The sequence below is a fragment of the Haemorhous mexicanus genome, chromosome 7 (genome assembly GCF_027477595.1).
Source record: "Haemorhous mexicanus isolate bHaeMex1 chromosome 7, bHaeMex1.pri, whole genome shotgun sequence".
Taxonomy (NCBI): Eukaryota; Metazoa; Chordata; class Aves; order Passeriformes; family Fringillidae; genus Haemorhous; species Haemorhous mexicanus.
This window is the reverse complement of record NC_082347.1, coordinates 29994522-30010736: the sequence shown is the minus strand read 5'-3', so window position 1 is coordinate 30010736 and position 16215 is coordinate 29994522. Positions and strand designations below refer to the sequence as shown.

At 54.4% G+C, this 16215-nt stretch overlaps 1 protein-coding gene across 1 annotated transcript in view; it reads right to left on the bottom strand.

The window, feature by feature from the left end:
• Positions 1-2025: 2025 nt before the first annotated feature.
• Positions 2026-16215, bottom strand: part of TRIM8 (tripartite motif containing 8) — a 30433-nt gene continuing 16243 nt past the window's right edge. Inside the window, exons 3-7 of the mRNA XM_059851870.1 lie at positions 6348-6443; positions 5335-5568; positions 4941-4972; positions 4271-4386; positions 2026-3583 (exon numbers count right to left, since the gene is read on the bottom strand). Of these exons, the coding sequence (XP_059707853.1) occupies positions 2976-3583; positions 4271-4386; positions 4941-4972; positions 5335-5568; positions 6348-6443 (1086 nt within the window). The 3' untranslated portion in view covers positions 2026-2975. The remainder of the gene's footprint in view (positions 3584-4270; positions 4387-4940; positions 4973-5334; positions 5569-6347; positions 6444-16215) is intronic.

The window sequence follows — 16215 nt, the reverse complement described above, 5'->3', positions numbered from 1 at the left end:
CGGCTCCGGGATCCTTTTTCCACCAGGCCCCATGTCCTTCATCAGACACCAATTTGGTCTCGCCCAGCTGCTCATTTTTCTTTCCGCCGTGTGACATGTTTTCACCTGGCTCCTAATCCGTCTCTTTCCATTCACAACTCGAGCTGTTTATGGATGTGCCTCTGCTCCCCCTGCTCTCCCCACCCCCTGGACAGAGCCATCCATCAACAAAACCCCGCTGTGCCCCCGAGCCTCAGTGCTTCCCCTCCCAGGCCACCAATATCCCAACAGCCACGGGCACACATTCCTCCTCCTGCTCCATGGGGTGATCCCACAAGGCCACTGCTTTCCTCCTTGCCACCAGCAGCACATGGGGCTTGACGGCACTGATGGTCCTGGAAGCTGAGGCACCCAGGACACCAGGGGACTTTTCCTGGGTGGGGAAGAAATAGAGGGGCTGTGGCCCCTCTGCTCTGCATGGGCATCCACTCTTTTGGGGCTGATCCCTCCAGTGAAGGTGTGGGATGAGAGTGGCCCATGGTGGGGAGAGTCCTAACCTTTGGGGGTTACCCTGCAGGGTGGGGGCTGTGCCTGTGTCCCCCCATTAGTAGGTGACAGGTGCTTTAATGCCTGGGCTGGCAGCTGCTGCTGCTATCACAGGAGGAGGCAGCTGTGCCAAGGAGGAAGAGGATGATGATAAGGAGGACAGCTGGGCAGTCAAACCTAGAGGCACCAAGCATAGGGGCCATGGCTGGGGAGTACCCCTGGGGTGGGGGGTGGCCCTGGCTGTGCATCGGGGACCCTCCTCCACAGGGAGGGACATCACTCATCTCACTTGTATCCTCATCACCCCGGGGTCCTTCTTTACGCCCCAGCAGCCGGCCCTGTGAATATGAAGGGGAGACATCATGGGATCCCTGTGAAAGTTGAGAGCATCCTGCTCCCTCCTGCCATGCTGCAGTACTTTGCTTTTGACTGAGAAGCAAACCCCCAAATATCCCAATGGACTGGGGGTTTTCTGAAGAGCCTGAGCAGGGCAGGGTTGAGAAGAACCCAGCAGGACAGCAGGGCTGAGCTACCAGGCTCTGCAGCCTGTGTGTACAAGAACACACAGGGGCAGGAGGTACCCCAACCCAACACTGCCTGGGAACTTCTCCAGGGCTGTGCTGCTACCTCTGTTGGAATAGAATGGGAGGAGTTAGACAGAGGGTCCCCCTCCCTCGAACCCACTGTTCCCCTGTTTCAGCTCACTGAGACTTTCTCCCCTTCCCAGTTCCCACTAAAGTAGCACAAGGGGAATTCAAACTGGAACTAAACCGGGGGTGTTTTGCAACCAAGGAAAAAATAAAGCAAGCTGAACCTCAAGAGAGCAGTGGAAAACCCCTCCTACCTCTAGGACACTGCTCAGTTTTATGAAGTCAGCCTCATTTTCTCCAGATGAAGATCACCCCTGCACAGCCCCAGCCAGGCCAGCCCAGGGCCCCACTGCACGTCCTGGACAAAGGTTCCTCCTTGCCCTTCCCAGCCTTGGCTGAGCACAGAGGGTCCCCAAACCAGCCCGGGGTGCTTCCAGCACCCACAAAGCCCCAGGGGGCAGTGGGGCTTTAGGTGGGGATGAAGGCTTAAGGGCTGGGTGCCAGGGCAGCAGCATGGCTGGAATGGTGGATGCTGGCAGAGTCAGGAAAGCTGCTGTCCCCAGCCCGGTCCCCATCCCACAATGGGGATTGTTCTGGAGCCCATGGGCAGGATGCGGCCTGGCCGGCTCCGTGCCTGACTCACATCCTCGCTGCCTGGGAGGGAGCTGGTGGAGAGCCACATCTCCAGCACACCTTCCCACGGGGCTGGGACAGGACCCGGGCACTGGAGGGGACCCTGTCTGCATCTGGGACCCACTGCTGCCCCATGGCCGAGCTGCTCCCTCCCGAACAGCCCCTCTGGAAAACCCCTGCTATCGTCGGGACTGGGCAGCGTTTCCTGCCCAAAGCAGGTTGGAGCCTCCCGCCAGAGCTGGCGTTCCCGGGGGAAGAGCTGCAGCAGAGCGAGGCATTTGCACTAAGTGATCACATTTATTTGAATATTTTGCGTGTGTGTGTGTGTGTGTGTGTGTGTGTGTGTGTCTCTAAAATTGGTTACAGAATAAATACCTGTGCCTTATAGCAGGAAGTCCACTTTTTTTTATACAAAGTGCTTGTTACAGGAAGTTGCATCAGCGATATGCAGGAGGGGAGTGCGTTTTGGTCACGCTTCCCCTCCTGAAAACTAGAACAGATTTTTTTTTTATTTATTTATTTGTGGTTTTTTGTAAAGTTTCTTTTCCCTTTTTTTTTGTGCATTAAATTTCCTGCCATTGTGTATTTACAAATCTCTGAAAGAAGGAAAAAAATGCCAATATGCATGAGAAGTGGCCTTGTAACACAAAAAAAAAAAAATCAGCCTTTAAAAAAAAAAGTAACAAACCCAAAATCTACAAGTATCATTTCATACTGAATCAATGATAGATTTTTTCTTTTTTTTTTTCTTTTTAAAAAGGGAAAGAAAGGGGTGGGGAAAGGGGAAAAACTGAACCAAACCAGAAAAAATTAACTCGGAGAAATAGAAAGAGAGAAGGTGCCATTGTCCCTTCTGAAGTTTTCAAAGGCAGAGAGGAGTGAGGAAGAGCACAACGCACAGACCCAGATGTCCGACTGAAATCCCCATCAATTTCTTCTCGGTAATTTCTCCCTTGTGTTTACCCAGTGAGGGGCAGGAAGGACCTCCAAAATTAAATTAAAAAAAGGCATTAAAATGAAAAAAATTATTTCATTTTTAAAGGATTAAAAAAAAAAAAAAGGAGATATGATAGAACAACCCTCCCCAAAATCCTGGAGGGGTGTGAGGCAGGGAAAAAATCGGGTTTGATTTAAAAGGGGGGGGGGAGGGGAAAAGAAAAGCCAAACCAAACCAGACTTTTCTCTCTGAACACGTCATCGAGCGGGACTCTCCGGAGAGTGTGACGGTTAACTGGTGACGTAGTGTTTGGCCGATGGCTGGCCATAGACCCTATAGAAATCCTGCCGCCCATGCTGCTGGGATGCGTCAATCCATTCCCTCACGGCAAGTCCCGGGAGCGACTGGGGCACGGTGGGGGCAGGCGGCAGCGGGTGGGAGTACTCCTGCGACGAGACTGTCCAGGGGAAGTGCCCCGAGCGCGGGTAGGGCTGGTGCCCACTGTGGTTGGACACCGAGGAACAGTAACAGTTATCCACGGAGCAGACGAGGATTTTGCGCCCGCCGTACTGGGAGAGCACGGACTGCTGAGATGACGTGGTGTTGGGGTAGTGAGATGGGTTGAAGACGGAGCCCGAGTGCACCGGCTGCGGGCCGCTAGGAAGTCCAACTATGTGCTGCGTGGAGCTACAAGGCACCATGGCTTGTGCGGACTGCCCCTCGCCAGCCGAAGCGCCCTGGCTCATGTACTGGCTCGCCACAGTCCCGGACGATGGCTCGAGGAAGCTGCCCTCGGGAAAGGCGGTGGAGTGCTTGCGCTTCTCCGCGCCGGAGTTGCTGACGGTGCAGGGGTACATGGGGATGCTCTGCAGGAAGGGGACGGGGGTGCTCAGAGGACCTGCGGAAGGGAACGGGAGAGGGGGATTGTATTAAGCACAGCGTGGCACAGCTCCAGGGTGCTACAGCCCCAAGACCCACATTCCAGCCCCACGTGTGCAGAGGGTCCCCCAGCCTGCCCCACCAGTGGCGAACCATGCACACAGCCCTGTGAAGGTGGACTTGCAGATTCAGTTCTGGGCCCTTGGCAGCAGGCTCGGAGCAGCCCCAGGCACTGCTCTGCAAACAGCTCATGAACACAGTCCCTAACAGGAGCAGAGTGGGACAGCCTGGGGGATAAACACCAATCCCCCAAGGAGAGGACTGGGAAGCCTCCACAGGATGTGGTTTGCTTGCAGGCATTGGCTGGGGGCTGTGGGACCATGCCAGCCTCTGGCTATCCCTGCCCACATGCTAACCCCCATCTTTCCACTGACTTTTCCTGGCGATGGCCAAACCCCCAAAAGCTCTGTATTTCAGGGTTTTGTGTAACCCCAGAACACAGCCATTTCACAAGACAAGGAAAATGCCCTGGGGAGAGTCAGGAATTGGCTCTGTGACTCTCCCTGCTGACTGCAGAGGGGCTCCAAGGGGTCCCTGCCCCAAAGAGCTCTCCCCACCTTTTTGTACTGGGATCTGCAGGGCAGCCAGCTCTGGATACAGGAGGTAGTGAGGTCCCATGCCCCTGCACCCCTCAGGTTTCACCCACCTTCCAGCAACTTCCTCAGCTGCTTCTCCTTCTTGGCGATCTCGTTCAGAAAGAGCTTGGAGTTGAGGTGGCCGATTTTGGGTGGGGGCAGGCTGCCACCTGTACAGTTCTGAGTCCTGTTGGGGGTGGCAGGCAGAGAGGTGTGAGTTACAAGGTAGACTCAGGAGAAGGACAGCTCCTCCCCCCACGCCCTCCTGGAGCCAAACCCCCTCCCCTAGGGTAGAGGACAGAAGTGAGCTGGCTGTCTCTGGCAGGCAGGACCTTCCCTGTCCAGTTTTGCTTGAATGTCCCCTGCCAGGGCACACCTCCTGCAGTCCACGTCCCCACTGCATGGCCATCCCAGCTCATCTCTGCTCTGCTAGTGCTGCCTTTAACTCCCTGCCCTGCCTCTGCCCAGTGGAGCTGGATGGAGCCCTGCACCCCAACCCGACTGGTCCCATCCTCTGCTCTTCCACAAGCACAACACTGAGATTCCCCTACTCCACGGGGAGGACCTGATTCAATGGGTGCATATCCTCCCAGAGAGAGAGGGAAGCTGAGCATGGCACATGCCTCTCCCAAACCCTGTAGCATCCCAGGCCCTGGTCTTCTTCTGGATATTGTGCTGCTGCCACCCCTGTGGACATGAACACACCCTTTTCCCCAAACACGTCTGTCCCGCTGCGCTTACCTGTCCATTAAGATTTTCACAGACTTGGTGTTCTAGAAGTGGAAGGAGAAGCTCTGGTCAGTAAGGCCAATCCCTGCCATGGTGGCCATGCCCCCTTTCAGTGTCAGCTTCCATGGCCCCCCCAGGAGGGGACAGTCTGAACATGGGCACTGAGCCCCCTTTCCCCTGCATGGGCTGCTCCAGCCCCATCTCCAGCTGTGGTACCTCCTCTTTTGAGGCCAGCACTGAGCCTGCCTCACTTCTCCTTGACTTTTTCCACTGCTGAGCACTCTGGAGACATCAGCTAATGTCCCCATCCTGCTCCCCACCACACCCCACACATACCCAATTCTTCCCACACAACCAAGCCTCTCCACAGTCCCCATCCCACCCTGGCATGGGCAGCTTGTCTTACCTTCATGAAGTTGATGTCCTCAGTTTTGTCAAACATGACCTGGACAGAGCTGAGGAGCTTCTTGGCCTCCTGCATGCGCTCATTGAGGTGCAGAACCTGGGCTGCGTTCTCGTTACAGAACTTGGCCTGGGCTTTGTCCAGGATCTCCATGGTCTTCCGCAAGTCCTCATCCAAGATCTGGTGCATCTTCTCGTACTGCAGGCGCACCTCATCCTTCAGCTGGTTCACCTTCTCCTGGGGAGAGGAGCAGGGTCAGGCCCTCTGTGCCCTTTGACCTCTTCCTGGTTGTCCCAGGACACCTGGGTCCTTTCTCAGCAATGGAGAATGCAGCCTGAAAGCTGCAACCCAGCTTTGCTCTCCTGTAACACTCAGACAGCTCAAACCCTGCTGTCAGCTCCCACATGGGAAGACTTCTATGTGCCAGAGACCCAACAGAGACACTCTGAAGGTTTGACTAGTTCAGCAGATTCCTGTACTTCCTGGGGTCTGTGTGGGGATCAGCTCAAGAGACTCAATGCCAAGGAACAACACCACCAATGGAAGTGTGCTCCCCTGAAAAATCCCACCCATCCCTATCTGCATACCATTTCCCATCTTCATCCTCATCCTCAGCCCCACCCCAGGCTGGAGACTTCCAGAGCCTTTCCCTTCATGCTCTGGGAGGCTGAGGGGCTTTAAGGACCACAGGCATTCCCATTCCCTTCCTGAGAAAGGCTGTGCTGAGCTGAGGACAGGATGTGCCATCTGATATTTAAGGACAACCTTGTTCCTCACCTCCCAACTCAACCCAGGGCCCAAGAGGCTGCAGAGCAGCTCCAAACACTTTTTTTATTCTCCCAAAATGATGACTGATGACACTGAAATGGGGGCTGGAAGTCTGTCCAGCTACTCCTCCCCTGCATGCCTGCCTTCCTCCCTGCCCACCTAGCCCCTGTGTCCCATGAGCTTGTCCCCATTGTGCCACAGGGTGACAGTCCCTGGGACTGGCCATGGCAGGGTGAGGCACTGTTTACCTCGACCAGCCGCTTGTCTGATTCCAGCTTGTAGAGCTGCTCCTCGATGTCCTGCTCCCGCTCCTCCAGGCGGTCCTGCTGCTTCATCAGCATCTTCTGCACAGATGAGAGAAAGCAGCATCGTCAGAGCCCAGCGGCTGCATGTGCCAGTGAACATCAGTGAACATCAGTGCTGTCCACACTGGCTCTGCCCACATGGAGGGACGGTGCTTTTTCCCAGCAGGATGCCACTGCCAGGCTGAAAGCCCCCGTGTAGCTTGTGGAGCTGGAAACTTGGTTATTTCAATGGCAGAAGTGGCAGAGTGGTTGTGTGTGCCAGGCTGTGTTATCGGCTGGGCTGGGTCCCCTGGATGGGGGCAGCACCTCAGGTAACTTTCTGCAGCCCAGTCAGTGGGGGTGGGTCAGGGCCAAGCCCTGGGGACTGTGGGGGGGACCCAGAGAGGCTCATTCCCCACTAAGGCCATTTTGAGGCCCATCACCCATCGCCAGCAGGCTCCTGTGAGACATCACCACCTCCCTCGCGCTCCCGTACGCCACGCCAAATCCTTTCTCCCTTCCCCGCCTCCTTGACAAGCCCCAGAGCCAGCATCAGCATAATCTGGAGGGACAGAGTGAGGAGGAACAGAGCCTCTCCCTGCCACACTGCCAGCCCCCAGCCCCACTCCTTGGGGCTGGGCCTGGGCCATCCGCCGAATAACTGGGACAAAACCTTATCCCCAGTTATCAGCATGAGTGCCTCGCTCCTGCATGCTTCCCAGCCTGGAGAAACCCACTGCCCATGAGAGAAGGGCTCCATCCCTGTGAGCAGGAGCAGGGCTTCCCAAAACACCCCTCAAAATCCACTCCAAATATTTGCCCTTCAAGTTTACTGGGTGGAAAAGCCACAACACCAGCGGGGTGAGGAGACGGGCTTCAGCCGGCATGGAGATGTGGTGTTCGAGACTCAACGACGGGGGCGAGATGGAAAGAAACCAGCAGCAAGAATGAATTTCGAGGGGATTATTGCTATTATAAACCGCCACTCGGGAATTTATAATCAAGTAATTAATTCCTGGACGAGGCGGGAGGGGGAGGGTGGCAGAGGCACTGCCGGGATTAATTGCATTGCAGGGAAAGGCTGTCACCTCCGACTCAATTCAGGAGCAGGAATGCAAAGCCTCCTCCCTCCTGTTGTTTTTCTTAAGGTCTCAGGCACCTCCAGCCTTACTGTCACTGGGCTCTTATCACTAATAATAACAAGGAGCTAAAAAAACCCAGCTTCCCACTCACAGCACACTCCACATGCATGCCCAGGATGCATGCGTGTGCACCCACCCAGGCCCAGGCAGACAGACACACAGACAGCACATCCACCGAAACAGGGCTGAGGAGCAGTCACAGCAACGCAGACCCCCAGCCCACGGGGGGACATTTGCTGCGCATGCATACAGAAACACAGGGGCCTGCAGCATCCACACTGAGAAAGATTTGAGGTATATATTCAAAATCTCATTTTTTCATTGTAAAATGATTGTTTTTTGTGCTGCTGCAGCAGCAGGAGGCTGCAGTCCACTCCCAGTTTTAACACGGTGGGAACTGAGCTCTGGAGAGTGAGTGCAACACCACTTGCATGAACCCTGGAGAACCAAGGGTGCAGACAGGAACTGCGTCCTAGGTCCTGTGCCAGCAGCCAGGCCTGAGTGTGGAGCTGCTGGGGGTTTCTCTAGGGGCTCAGACAGGGTTTTGGGTCAAGCACCAAGCAGAACTGTGGAGCAGGTGGACAACTGCTGTATTGCACTAAACAGACAACAGCCCCATGTAGGCAGATCGAGAAGTGGCAGGCAACAAGCCTGCTCCTGGGCTCCAAGGAAAGAGATTCCTTCCAACATCCCTGTTTGCAGGAGGCCAGCTGAATGTGGGAGTTGGGCAGGTCGTGCAGCTCAGGCTGAGCTGCTCACGCCCCATGCTGGGCAGCCAAAGGACACAGCGAGCTTTGCACCGAGCCCTTCCCTACACCTCCCTCCCTGCCGCAGACTCGCCATCTCCACCACAGACAGCCAGACCCATACCACACCAGCCCACCAGGAGGATAGCCAAGTCTAGCCAGGCCCCCAGGAGCAGCCCCATCCTCAGCCTGACTTCCCTGTCTGCCAGCTGGGATGGGAGTGGGTAAAAAACATAGGACAGGATCCCTTGCTGGGCACAGAGGCCAAATCCCCATCCCACTCTGTCATACCCATAAGGATCTGACATATCCAAGGCAGCCACTACCCTTCCCCCTGATGCTGCCGGGATGCTCTAGCAGGGGAAAGTAGGGTTCCCTATCACTGGCAGATGCCAGGCAGGCAGAGGCCACCCTGCCAGCCCCAGTGGTCTGAGGGACCCCCGAGAGAGGCACCGAACAGCCCGGACATGCACGTACCATCGCCCTGCAGCTGCCGTGGCAGAGCTGCCAACCTTTGTGTTTTGTAACAAACCTCACACTGCCCCACTCCAGGAATCATGCAATTATGTGAAATCACAAATATACATATAAACATATGTAAAAAAACCTTTTTATATATGTAAGTTAATTTAATATCACCTCACAGCTGGAAAAAGTGACCAGAATCCAACCTAAACCCATAGAAATCAGACAGAATAAAGGACATGCAGTGTTTTCTTTAAACCTCATATTTGAGCCACTCTTTTTTTAGGGTGACTTAAAAACTGTACATGCCTGGGATTGCAGTGGAATGGGAGGGCTTTTCACCCACAGCAACAAAACCTTAACAAGACACAAGGGTATGAACTACCCCTTCTGGCACCAAGGGGCAAAATCTCATTGTCTATGCAGCACAGGCTGAATTCCTTAGGTATTTTGAAAAGGAAAATATATCCCTTCCCCTTCCATCCCCTCCCAAATCTGGCATTTCTGAAGTCATGAACTCCTCCTCCTCCAGGATCAGAATTTCTCGGGGTAATTTCTCATATTTCATGCATGACCTTGATGCTGGGAGAAGCGAGGCTCCCTCCGTCCAGGCACTCTTCCCAGGCTGTGCACAACTCTGATCCCAGTTTGTCTTTTCCGAGACACGTCGCCAGTTTGCGAAACGCATACTAAAAATGCTTTTTATTCCAACACCAGCTGAGAGTGAATTCATCTCTTTAATTAATTAATTAATTAATAGGTGGCTGGGGTAAGTGGCTGGTCCACCATGACCTGGTAGGCCCCAGTGAGACTGGACTAGTTCATGGACACCAGCTTATTCTGCAGGAGATGAACATAATCTCCCTCCTCCTGATGAAGAAAAATGAAGTGTGGGTACAAAAGGGCTGAGCCCATACAGGGAGCTTGCGAACACACCGTGGGCATCAACTCTGCAAGGGAGCTGGACCACCAAAGGTGGAAGGACAAAGGAGGGGACACTATCATTCACTTCCCTTCAGGAGTGAGGGTGCACTCCTTCTGTGCAGGCAGAGGAGAGTGATTCCTGAGCAGCAGTTGTGGCAAGTCAGATGGGTTTGGGGTACCCAGGTCATGCACCGGAATTGAAACACTGTTTGGAGGGACATCTCTGCAGGAAGCAAAGCAAGCACTGCAAGGTCTCATTGCAGGGAGGATGCACACAGCTGGTACCCATAGGGGAGGGGGAAGGTTTGCTGACCATCGCTATCCACGGCACTTGCTGGGAGGAAACCACCACCAGGGAAACCACACCCTACCTGCCTCGCCTTGCCTGCACCTTACAGCACCCCCTGGTCAGAGGGAGTGCAATAAGATGCAGACTACGCACTGACCCCAGCTCCCAGTGGCCGCCCCAGCATGGGACACATCCACCCTGCCAGGCAGGGCATAGGGATATGTCTGCTGGGGGACAGGGCAGTCCCAACAAAGAACTTCTGCAACATTAAATGCCTGCAACCACAAGACAGGAAGACAGTAATAAAGAGTTTAACAGCTCTGATGATATAGGGCACCTATGCTTCTCATCTGAGACCCACTGCATGGCTGCAGCACCACAAGCCTCAGATATGTTATACACATGGGTCCAGCTCAACCAGCTGGGAAAACCTCCACTATAAATGGGAGCACTGGGGTGTAGGAAGGCGCTCACACCCACCCAAGACCTCCCAGGCAGGGAGCAATCTGTGGGCATGGTATTTCCCCTGACTTGTCTTAGGCTGGTCTCAACACTGTCTTCTCCCAAAGGGCAGAACTAAGCCTGTGGTCACTGCTGAGCCTACGCTAACAGTGGATTATGGCCCTGCCCTGCCTGAGGCTCAGCACTCCCCTCATCCCCTCTTTGCAGCCCCCAGAAGCCCATTGCCCTGGGGCCAGCAGCAGGGCAGCAAAATCCCACAACATGCCCCAAGGTTTTGTGTTCTCTGAGGCTGGTCAGGGCCCTTGTGTGCCTCTCAGGGAGAGCTGGCAGGGGAGAGCCTCTGGCACCCCTTCCCTGGTGACTAGAGTGCTCACCAGCCCCTGCCCAATTCCCAGCAGGATCAGGAAGGAGCCTGGCAGCTTCACCAGAGGCAGAGCGGTGCCCCATGACCTGCTGAGCTGCTGTGGTTTCAAACAAGAGCTGGAGCAGTGAAAAGCCTTACTGTGTTCACAGGGCAAATGGAGCCCATGCAGCTTCTCTTGATGTCTAATAGGCACTGGGCATCCTTCAGGGCCATTCACCTTGCAAGAGCAACCGAGCGCCCACACCCTGACCTGTGGGATGTTTGCAGGATGCCAATTCCTGATAAACTCTGCTGAAACTGTCTGTGGGTTTGGAGGGTACTACAGCAGGGCAGGTGGACAAACCACAGGAGTGCACAGCCCTCATTCCAGTAGGAAACTGGGGGAGCAGAGAACCAGCCGGCCCCACAGAGCACCTTTAACCACAGCTGGAGAGCTGGCCCAGGACAGGCACACTCACTTCTCTGCCTCTCTCCTTCCTCCTCCTCTGCGCCCAGGCCTTCCCCTCGCCGCCAAATCCCAGCCACTGAGTGAATAAGGACATTGTTTGCAGTCACCGGAAAGCAAGAACGGAGGGAGCAGCTTGGAGCATGAGGGGCAGGAAGGGTGAGGAGGAGGAGGAGGAAGGTGGAACCGGAGCGAGGAAGCTGCAAAGGGCAGATGCCTGCAGCGGGAATGGCTCCAGACACCTGCAGCTCAGCCCAGGGACCGGGATCAAGAGCCTCTATTGAGACACATGTCCCAGCACGTTGCTGGAGACGGGCCTGAAGTCACAGTGACTGAATTTTAATGCACCAAAAGCCCTGGGCCAAGGAGGCGAGCGCAACCTTTCGCCTCCCCAGGCCTCCCACACACAGGCTTCCCTCTCGCCAGCCCCACTCCACTGTCAGCTGGACCATTTTCTGAGAAAAACCCACGTGATGAACTATTTTCATCCCTCCTGAAAGTGTCACCCCACCTGCTAACACATCAGAACCCTGACACTGTGCACATCTGGGGCACAGCACCCCACTGCCCCCAAAAACAGGATCTCAAATCATGAGATAATGCACCACGCACTGCCACAGCCCAAACCCCTGGAGCATTCCTCCCACCCTGCTGGTGGTCTCCTGCTGACCAGATCTAGGCAAAACCAGCTCTTTCAAACTCCTCACAGCCCTCACAACGCTCACAGGAGGCTGATCCACTTAAAGAGGCAGGAAGGAAATGCTTTCTGGTTGGGGTTTCATCTTGCACACATTTACAGTAAGCATCAGGCAGAAGGGAAGGTCTCCAGCCGGAGCACAAGGTCTTGCCTTCCCTGGCCAGCCCGGAGCACACACAGTGCTCCAGGCTTTGGCTTTTCTCACAGTGCTCCCTGTGCAGAGATCAGGCTGGTTTATCCTCAACAGGGGAAGGAAGAGGGGAGGGGAACAGTTTGAGATATTAATAGCTGCCCTTGCTAGGAAGGGATGGAAGTAGCAGCCTTGCAGTGAAGAGGTACCAAAGAGACCCCCTTTCCAGCACTGAGGGACACCTGAGCACCAGGAGAAGAGCTGAAGGCCAAATAATCAGCTCCAGCTTGGGGTAAGAGGATGTGCAGGTGCCTCTTGCAACAGCAGCTCTCTACCCTGTTCTCATGCTGGAGTGGACGAGGATGTCTCCTGCTTGTCCACATCACCCTGTGAGATGCTGCCTGGCCTCTGAGCCTTCCCTGGAGAAGAAACCATCAGGTTTAGACCCATGTCAATCTCCACTGGCTACCCCACAGGCACAGCCCCATGCCCACTTCCTGTGCCCACCCCAGCACAGGGCATCCCTGCAGCACAACTGGCACACAGCAGCTGGATGCTCTCATGGAGCCGTGACTCATGACTGCTTAGGAGAACCAGGTCAGGCCTGGCTCCTGGAGCATCCCAGGACAGTGGGTATGGCAAACCATATTTCTCTGCATGTCCCTGTACCAGAGCAGATCCTGAGCCACCAAAGGACTGTGCCAGTGCCTGCAGCTTGGGACAGCTCTTTCCCTTGTTTACACCTAGCAGAGAGGAAGAACTTGTTAATAAGGAGAAAATACAAGGCATTGTGTTGTGTGGGGCCAGCAGCAGGATTTCTGGAGGTCAGGAAATGGGAACCTATTGTCTGTCAGAAAGCGACCTTCAGGAGGATCTTGAGAATGCTATTCACCTTCCTGGGCCTTTGTGCATCCCCCTGCTCACTGCAGCCATGGGAGTTACTTCATGCTGTGCCTCTCACACAAATGGGGGAACGAGGCTGGGGCTCTACCTGTGGTGTTTGGACCCCAGCTTCAAGCCATGGCCCAGCTGCCACTGCTGTCAGTGTCCCTGGAGTAAGGATGAAGATTTGCTTCGAGAGGAAAAGAAGGATAAGGCAGATTAAGGAGCAGAGAGATGAGGCCAGTGGCTGGAGACACATCACATCTCTACCAGCAGCCCTGCCAGTCCTGGAGGAAGGAGCTTTCCTCATACTGGTATGAGGTGATTCCAGAATGGGTGTTTTACCCTTCAAAACAGAGGCTCCCTCCATGCAAAACACAACTAGAGGCAGTGAAAGCAGGGCAAACTGCCTATGCCAGATCTGGGGCTCAAGATTCACTAATAACGTGCAGAAGAGGAAAAAAGGGACTGGAAATGCACCAGGAAGACAAATACCAGGACAAGAAGCCATTTTGCATGTTGAGCATGCAGCCAGGCGAGTCATGACTGATGCTGCTGGCTCCACAGGACAAAGATGAGCCTTGGTGATAGAATCATAAAATCATTAAGATTGGAAAACACCTCCAAGATCTTTGAGATCAACCTTTGACTGAGCACCACCTTGTCAACTAAACTATTAGCACTAATGGCCAGGTCCAGTCATTTCTTGAACACTTCCAGGGATGGTGACTCTACAACCTCCCTGGGCAGCCCATTCTAATGCTTAACCTCCCTTTCAGTGAAGAAATTCTTCCTGATGCCCAACATAAACCCTCCCTAGCATGGCTTGAGGCTCGTCCTCGTCCTGTCACTTGTTGTCTGGGAGAAGAGGCCCACCCCTACCTCGCTACACCCTCCTTTCAGGCAGTTGTAGAGAGTGATAAGGTCTCCCCTGAGCCTCCTTTTCTCCAGGCTAAACACCCCCAGCTCCCTCAGCCACTCCTCACAGCACTTGTGCTCCAGACCCTCCACCATCTCTGTTGCCCTCCTCTGGACTCGCTCCAGCACCTCAATATTTTTCTTGTAGTAAGGGGTCCAAAATTGACCATGAAATTTGAGGTACTGTGCTGAGTACAGGGGAGTGATCACAGTCCTGGTCCTGCTGGCCACAGTACTGCTACACAAGCCAGGATGCCTTCTTGGCCAGCTGGGCAACTGCTGGCTCATGATCCCCAGGTCTATTTCTGCTGGGCAGCTTTCCAGCCACTCTGCCTCCCAGCCTGTAGCACTGCGTGGGGTTGTTATGATCCAAGTGCAGGATCCAGCACTTCACTTTGTTGAACCTCATACAACTGGCCTTGGCCCATCGATTCAGCCTGTCCAGATCTCTCTCTAGAGCCTTCCTAGTACTAAACAAGACTGGTCTCAAAACTGAGCCTTGGGGAGCCTCACTAGTGACCTGGCCAGCAGAGCCACTCCCTGCCCCGCACCTGCCAGGAGAGACAGCATCTCATCAGGGAAAATGCTCCCACACTGTGTCCCAATGCCACAGGGACAGCAGATGCATTTGGGTGGTGCAGGAGCAAGATGGAAAGGCCACCTCTGATGGCTGGGGCTGGTGCTGCAGGCACAACCAGGCCCTCAGGGCAGTGAGGAACTCAAGAAATTTCTTTTCTGTCTGCTGGGCAGGGAGGGAGAAGAGATTCCCACCCAGGCCTGGGAGTGAACCCAGCCCACCCCAGCCAGCTTTTGGTGGGAGGACAGCACAGACCACCTTCACCGGCGAGTGAGGGGAGCCAGGGAGAGTCACAGGGCTCAGCTCTGTGTTTATGAAGGACTGGGTTTGCACCTTCTTTGCCACCAGGGATGCAGGGGAGGAGCTCTTTTCCCCACCTCTTTCAGTTTTAGGGGGGAAATGTACATGTTTAGGGCTGCTTATAAATGAGTGCCAAAATTCACCCTGCTGCTGAGTCATCTCCAGCACAGGACTCTGGCTGCAGGCCCTGGCACAAACCTGCCCAGCCCAGCACCAAATGCCCTTTGAGTAACCAACTCAGGAGCACCAGCACTGGAGACTGCAGGGAAAGTGCAGGATTTGTGACTTCCAGAAAGTTTCAGATACCCAAACCCAAGTGCCCTGAGCAACTGTTTTCAGCCACTTGGGAGCTCAGACTGACACCAACACCTGGAGCACAACTGCTCCCCATGACCAGCGTTGCTTTGTGCTTCATCCCCACCATGCCAGAAAATAAAATCTGGGGCCTGTAACTGTATTGACTGGGATTCACCAGATTTCACAGTTTTTTCAGAGCCTGAAAGATCATGTAATAAGTCCTGCCCTTTCTGCCTTCAGCACACTCCGTGCTTGTGGTTTCTCAAATGCTTCAATCAATTTATACGGACATTAGGGGGGCCCTACAATCCTTTTCTCCCTCATGCCTGTTTTCATACATCTGCCACTTCCCAACTACAGATACAGATAAAAAAATTCATCCAGGAAAAAAAAGAGCAGTCTGTCTTTGGTGGGATCATCTCCCCCAGCTGGCTCTCAGAAGTGCTCTGCCAGCTCCAGTGGTGGCAGTCTGGGCAGCAAAGGGAGATTACTCAGTGCTGAAACTCAGCTGAATCACAAAGTCCTCACACCAATCCTATTGCTCTGACATATAATTTCTCAGTTGCTCCTCCCATAACCCCCATAAAAAATTCAACAGGCTTTGGCAGCACCCCCAATCCTGCCTCGATCTGCTGCTGTCCCAGTCTTGTCTAGCGCTGTTGAATTCCAAGATCTTCCCAACATGACAAAAACTCAGCCAGTTGTCCCCAAACTGTGGCTGGGGAAATGGTTTGCCTTACAAAGGAGCCATCCTGCAAAGACCCATCCTATTGCTTGGCAGCAAACCTACCCCCATCTGCAAGCCCTGCAAAATTGAGAAACCCTCACTCCCCTTTCCAAATAAACATCTTGGATTCAAGATCCAGCTGGCCTGTGTGATCTCAGAGCCTTCTCCCTGCAGGGGTGAAACACAGCCAGCCTCTTCCACCCTTGCTCCCACTGCAGGCTGAGCAGCCTTTCCCCTGCCCAAAGACCTCCACTCTGCACCCACCAGGCTGAGTCCTGCCATGGGAAGCCCTGAGCTCTGAACAACAGCCTCTTTAGCTTCCCACCCCCCCTGATTTCTAGTTTCTGCTCTGGAGGGAGCCTGGCATGAGGATCTGGAAGCATAAACAGGTTTTATGGGGAGCTCAGATACCTCTGAGGGGCAGAGCAGCAGCCACGTGTACCCACGTCCTGGCCATGAGACCACTG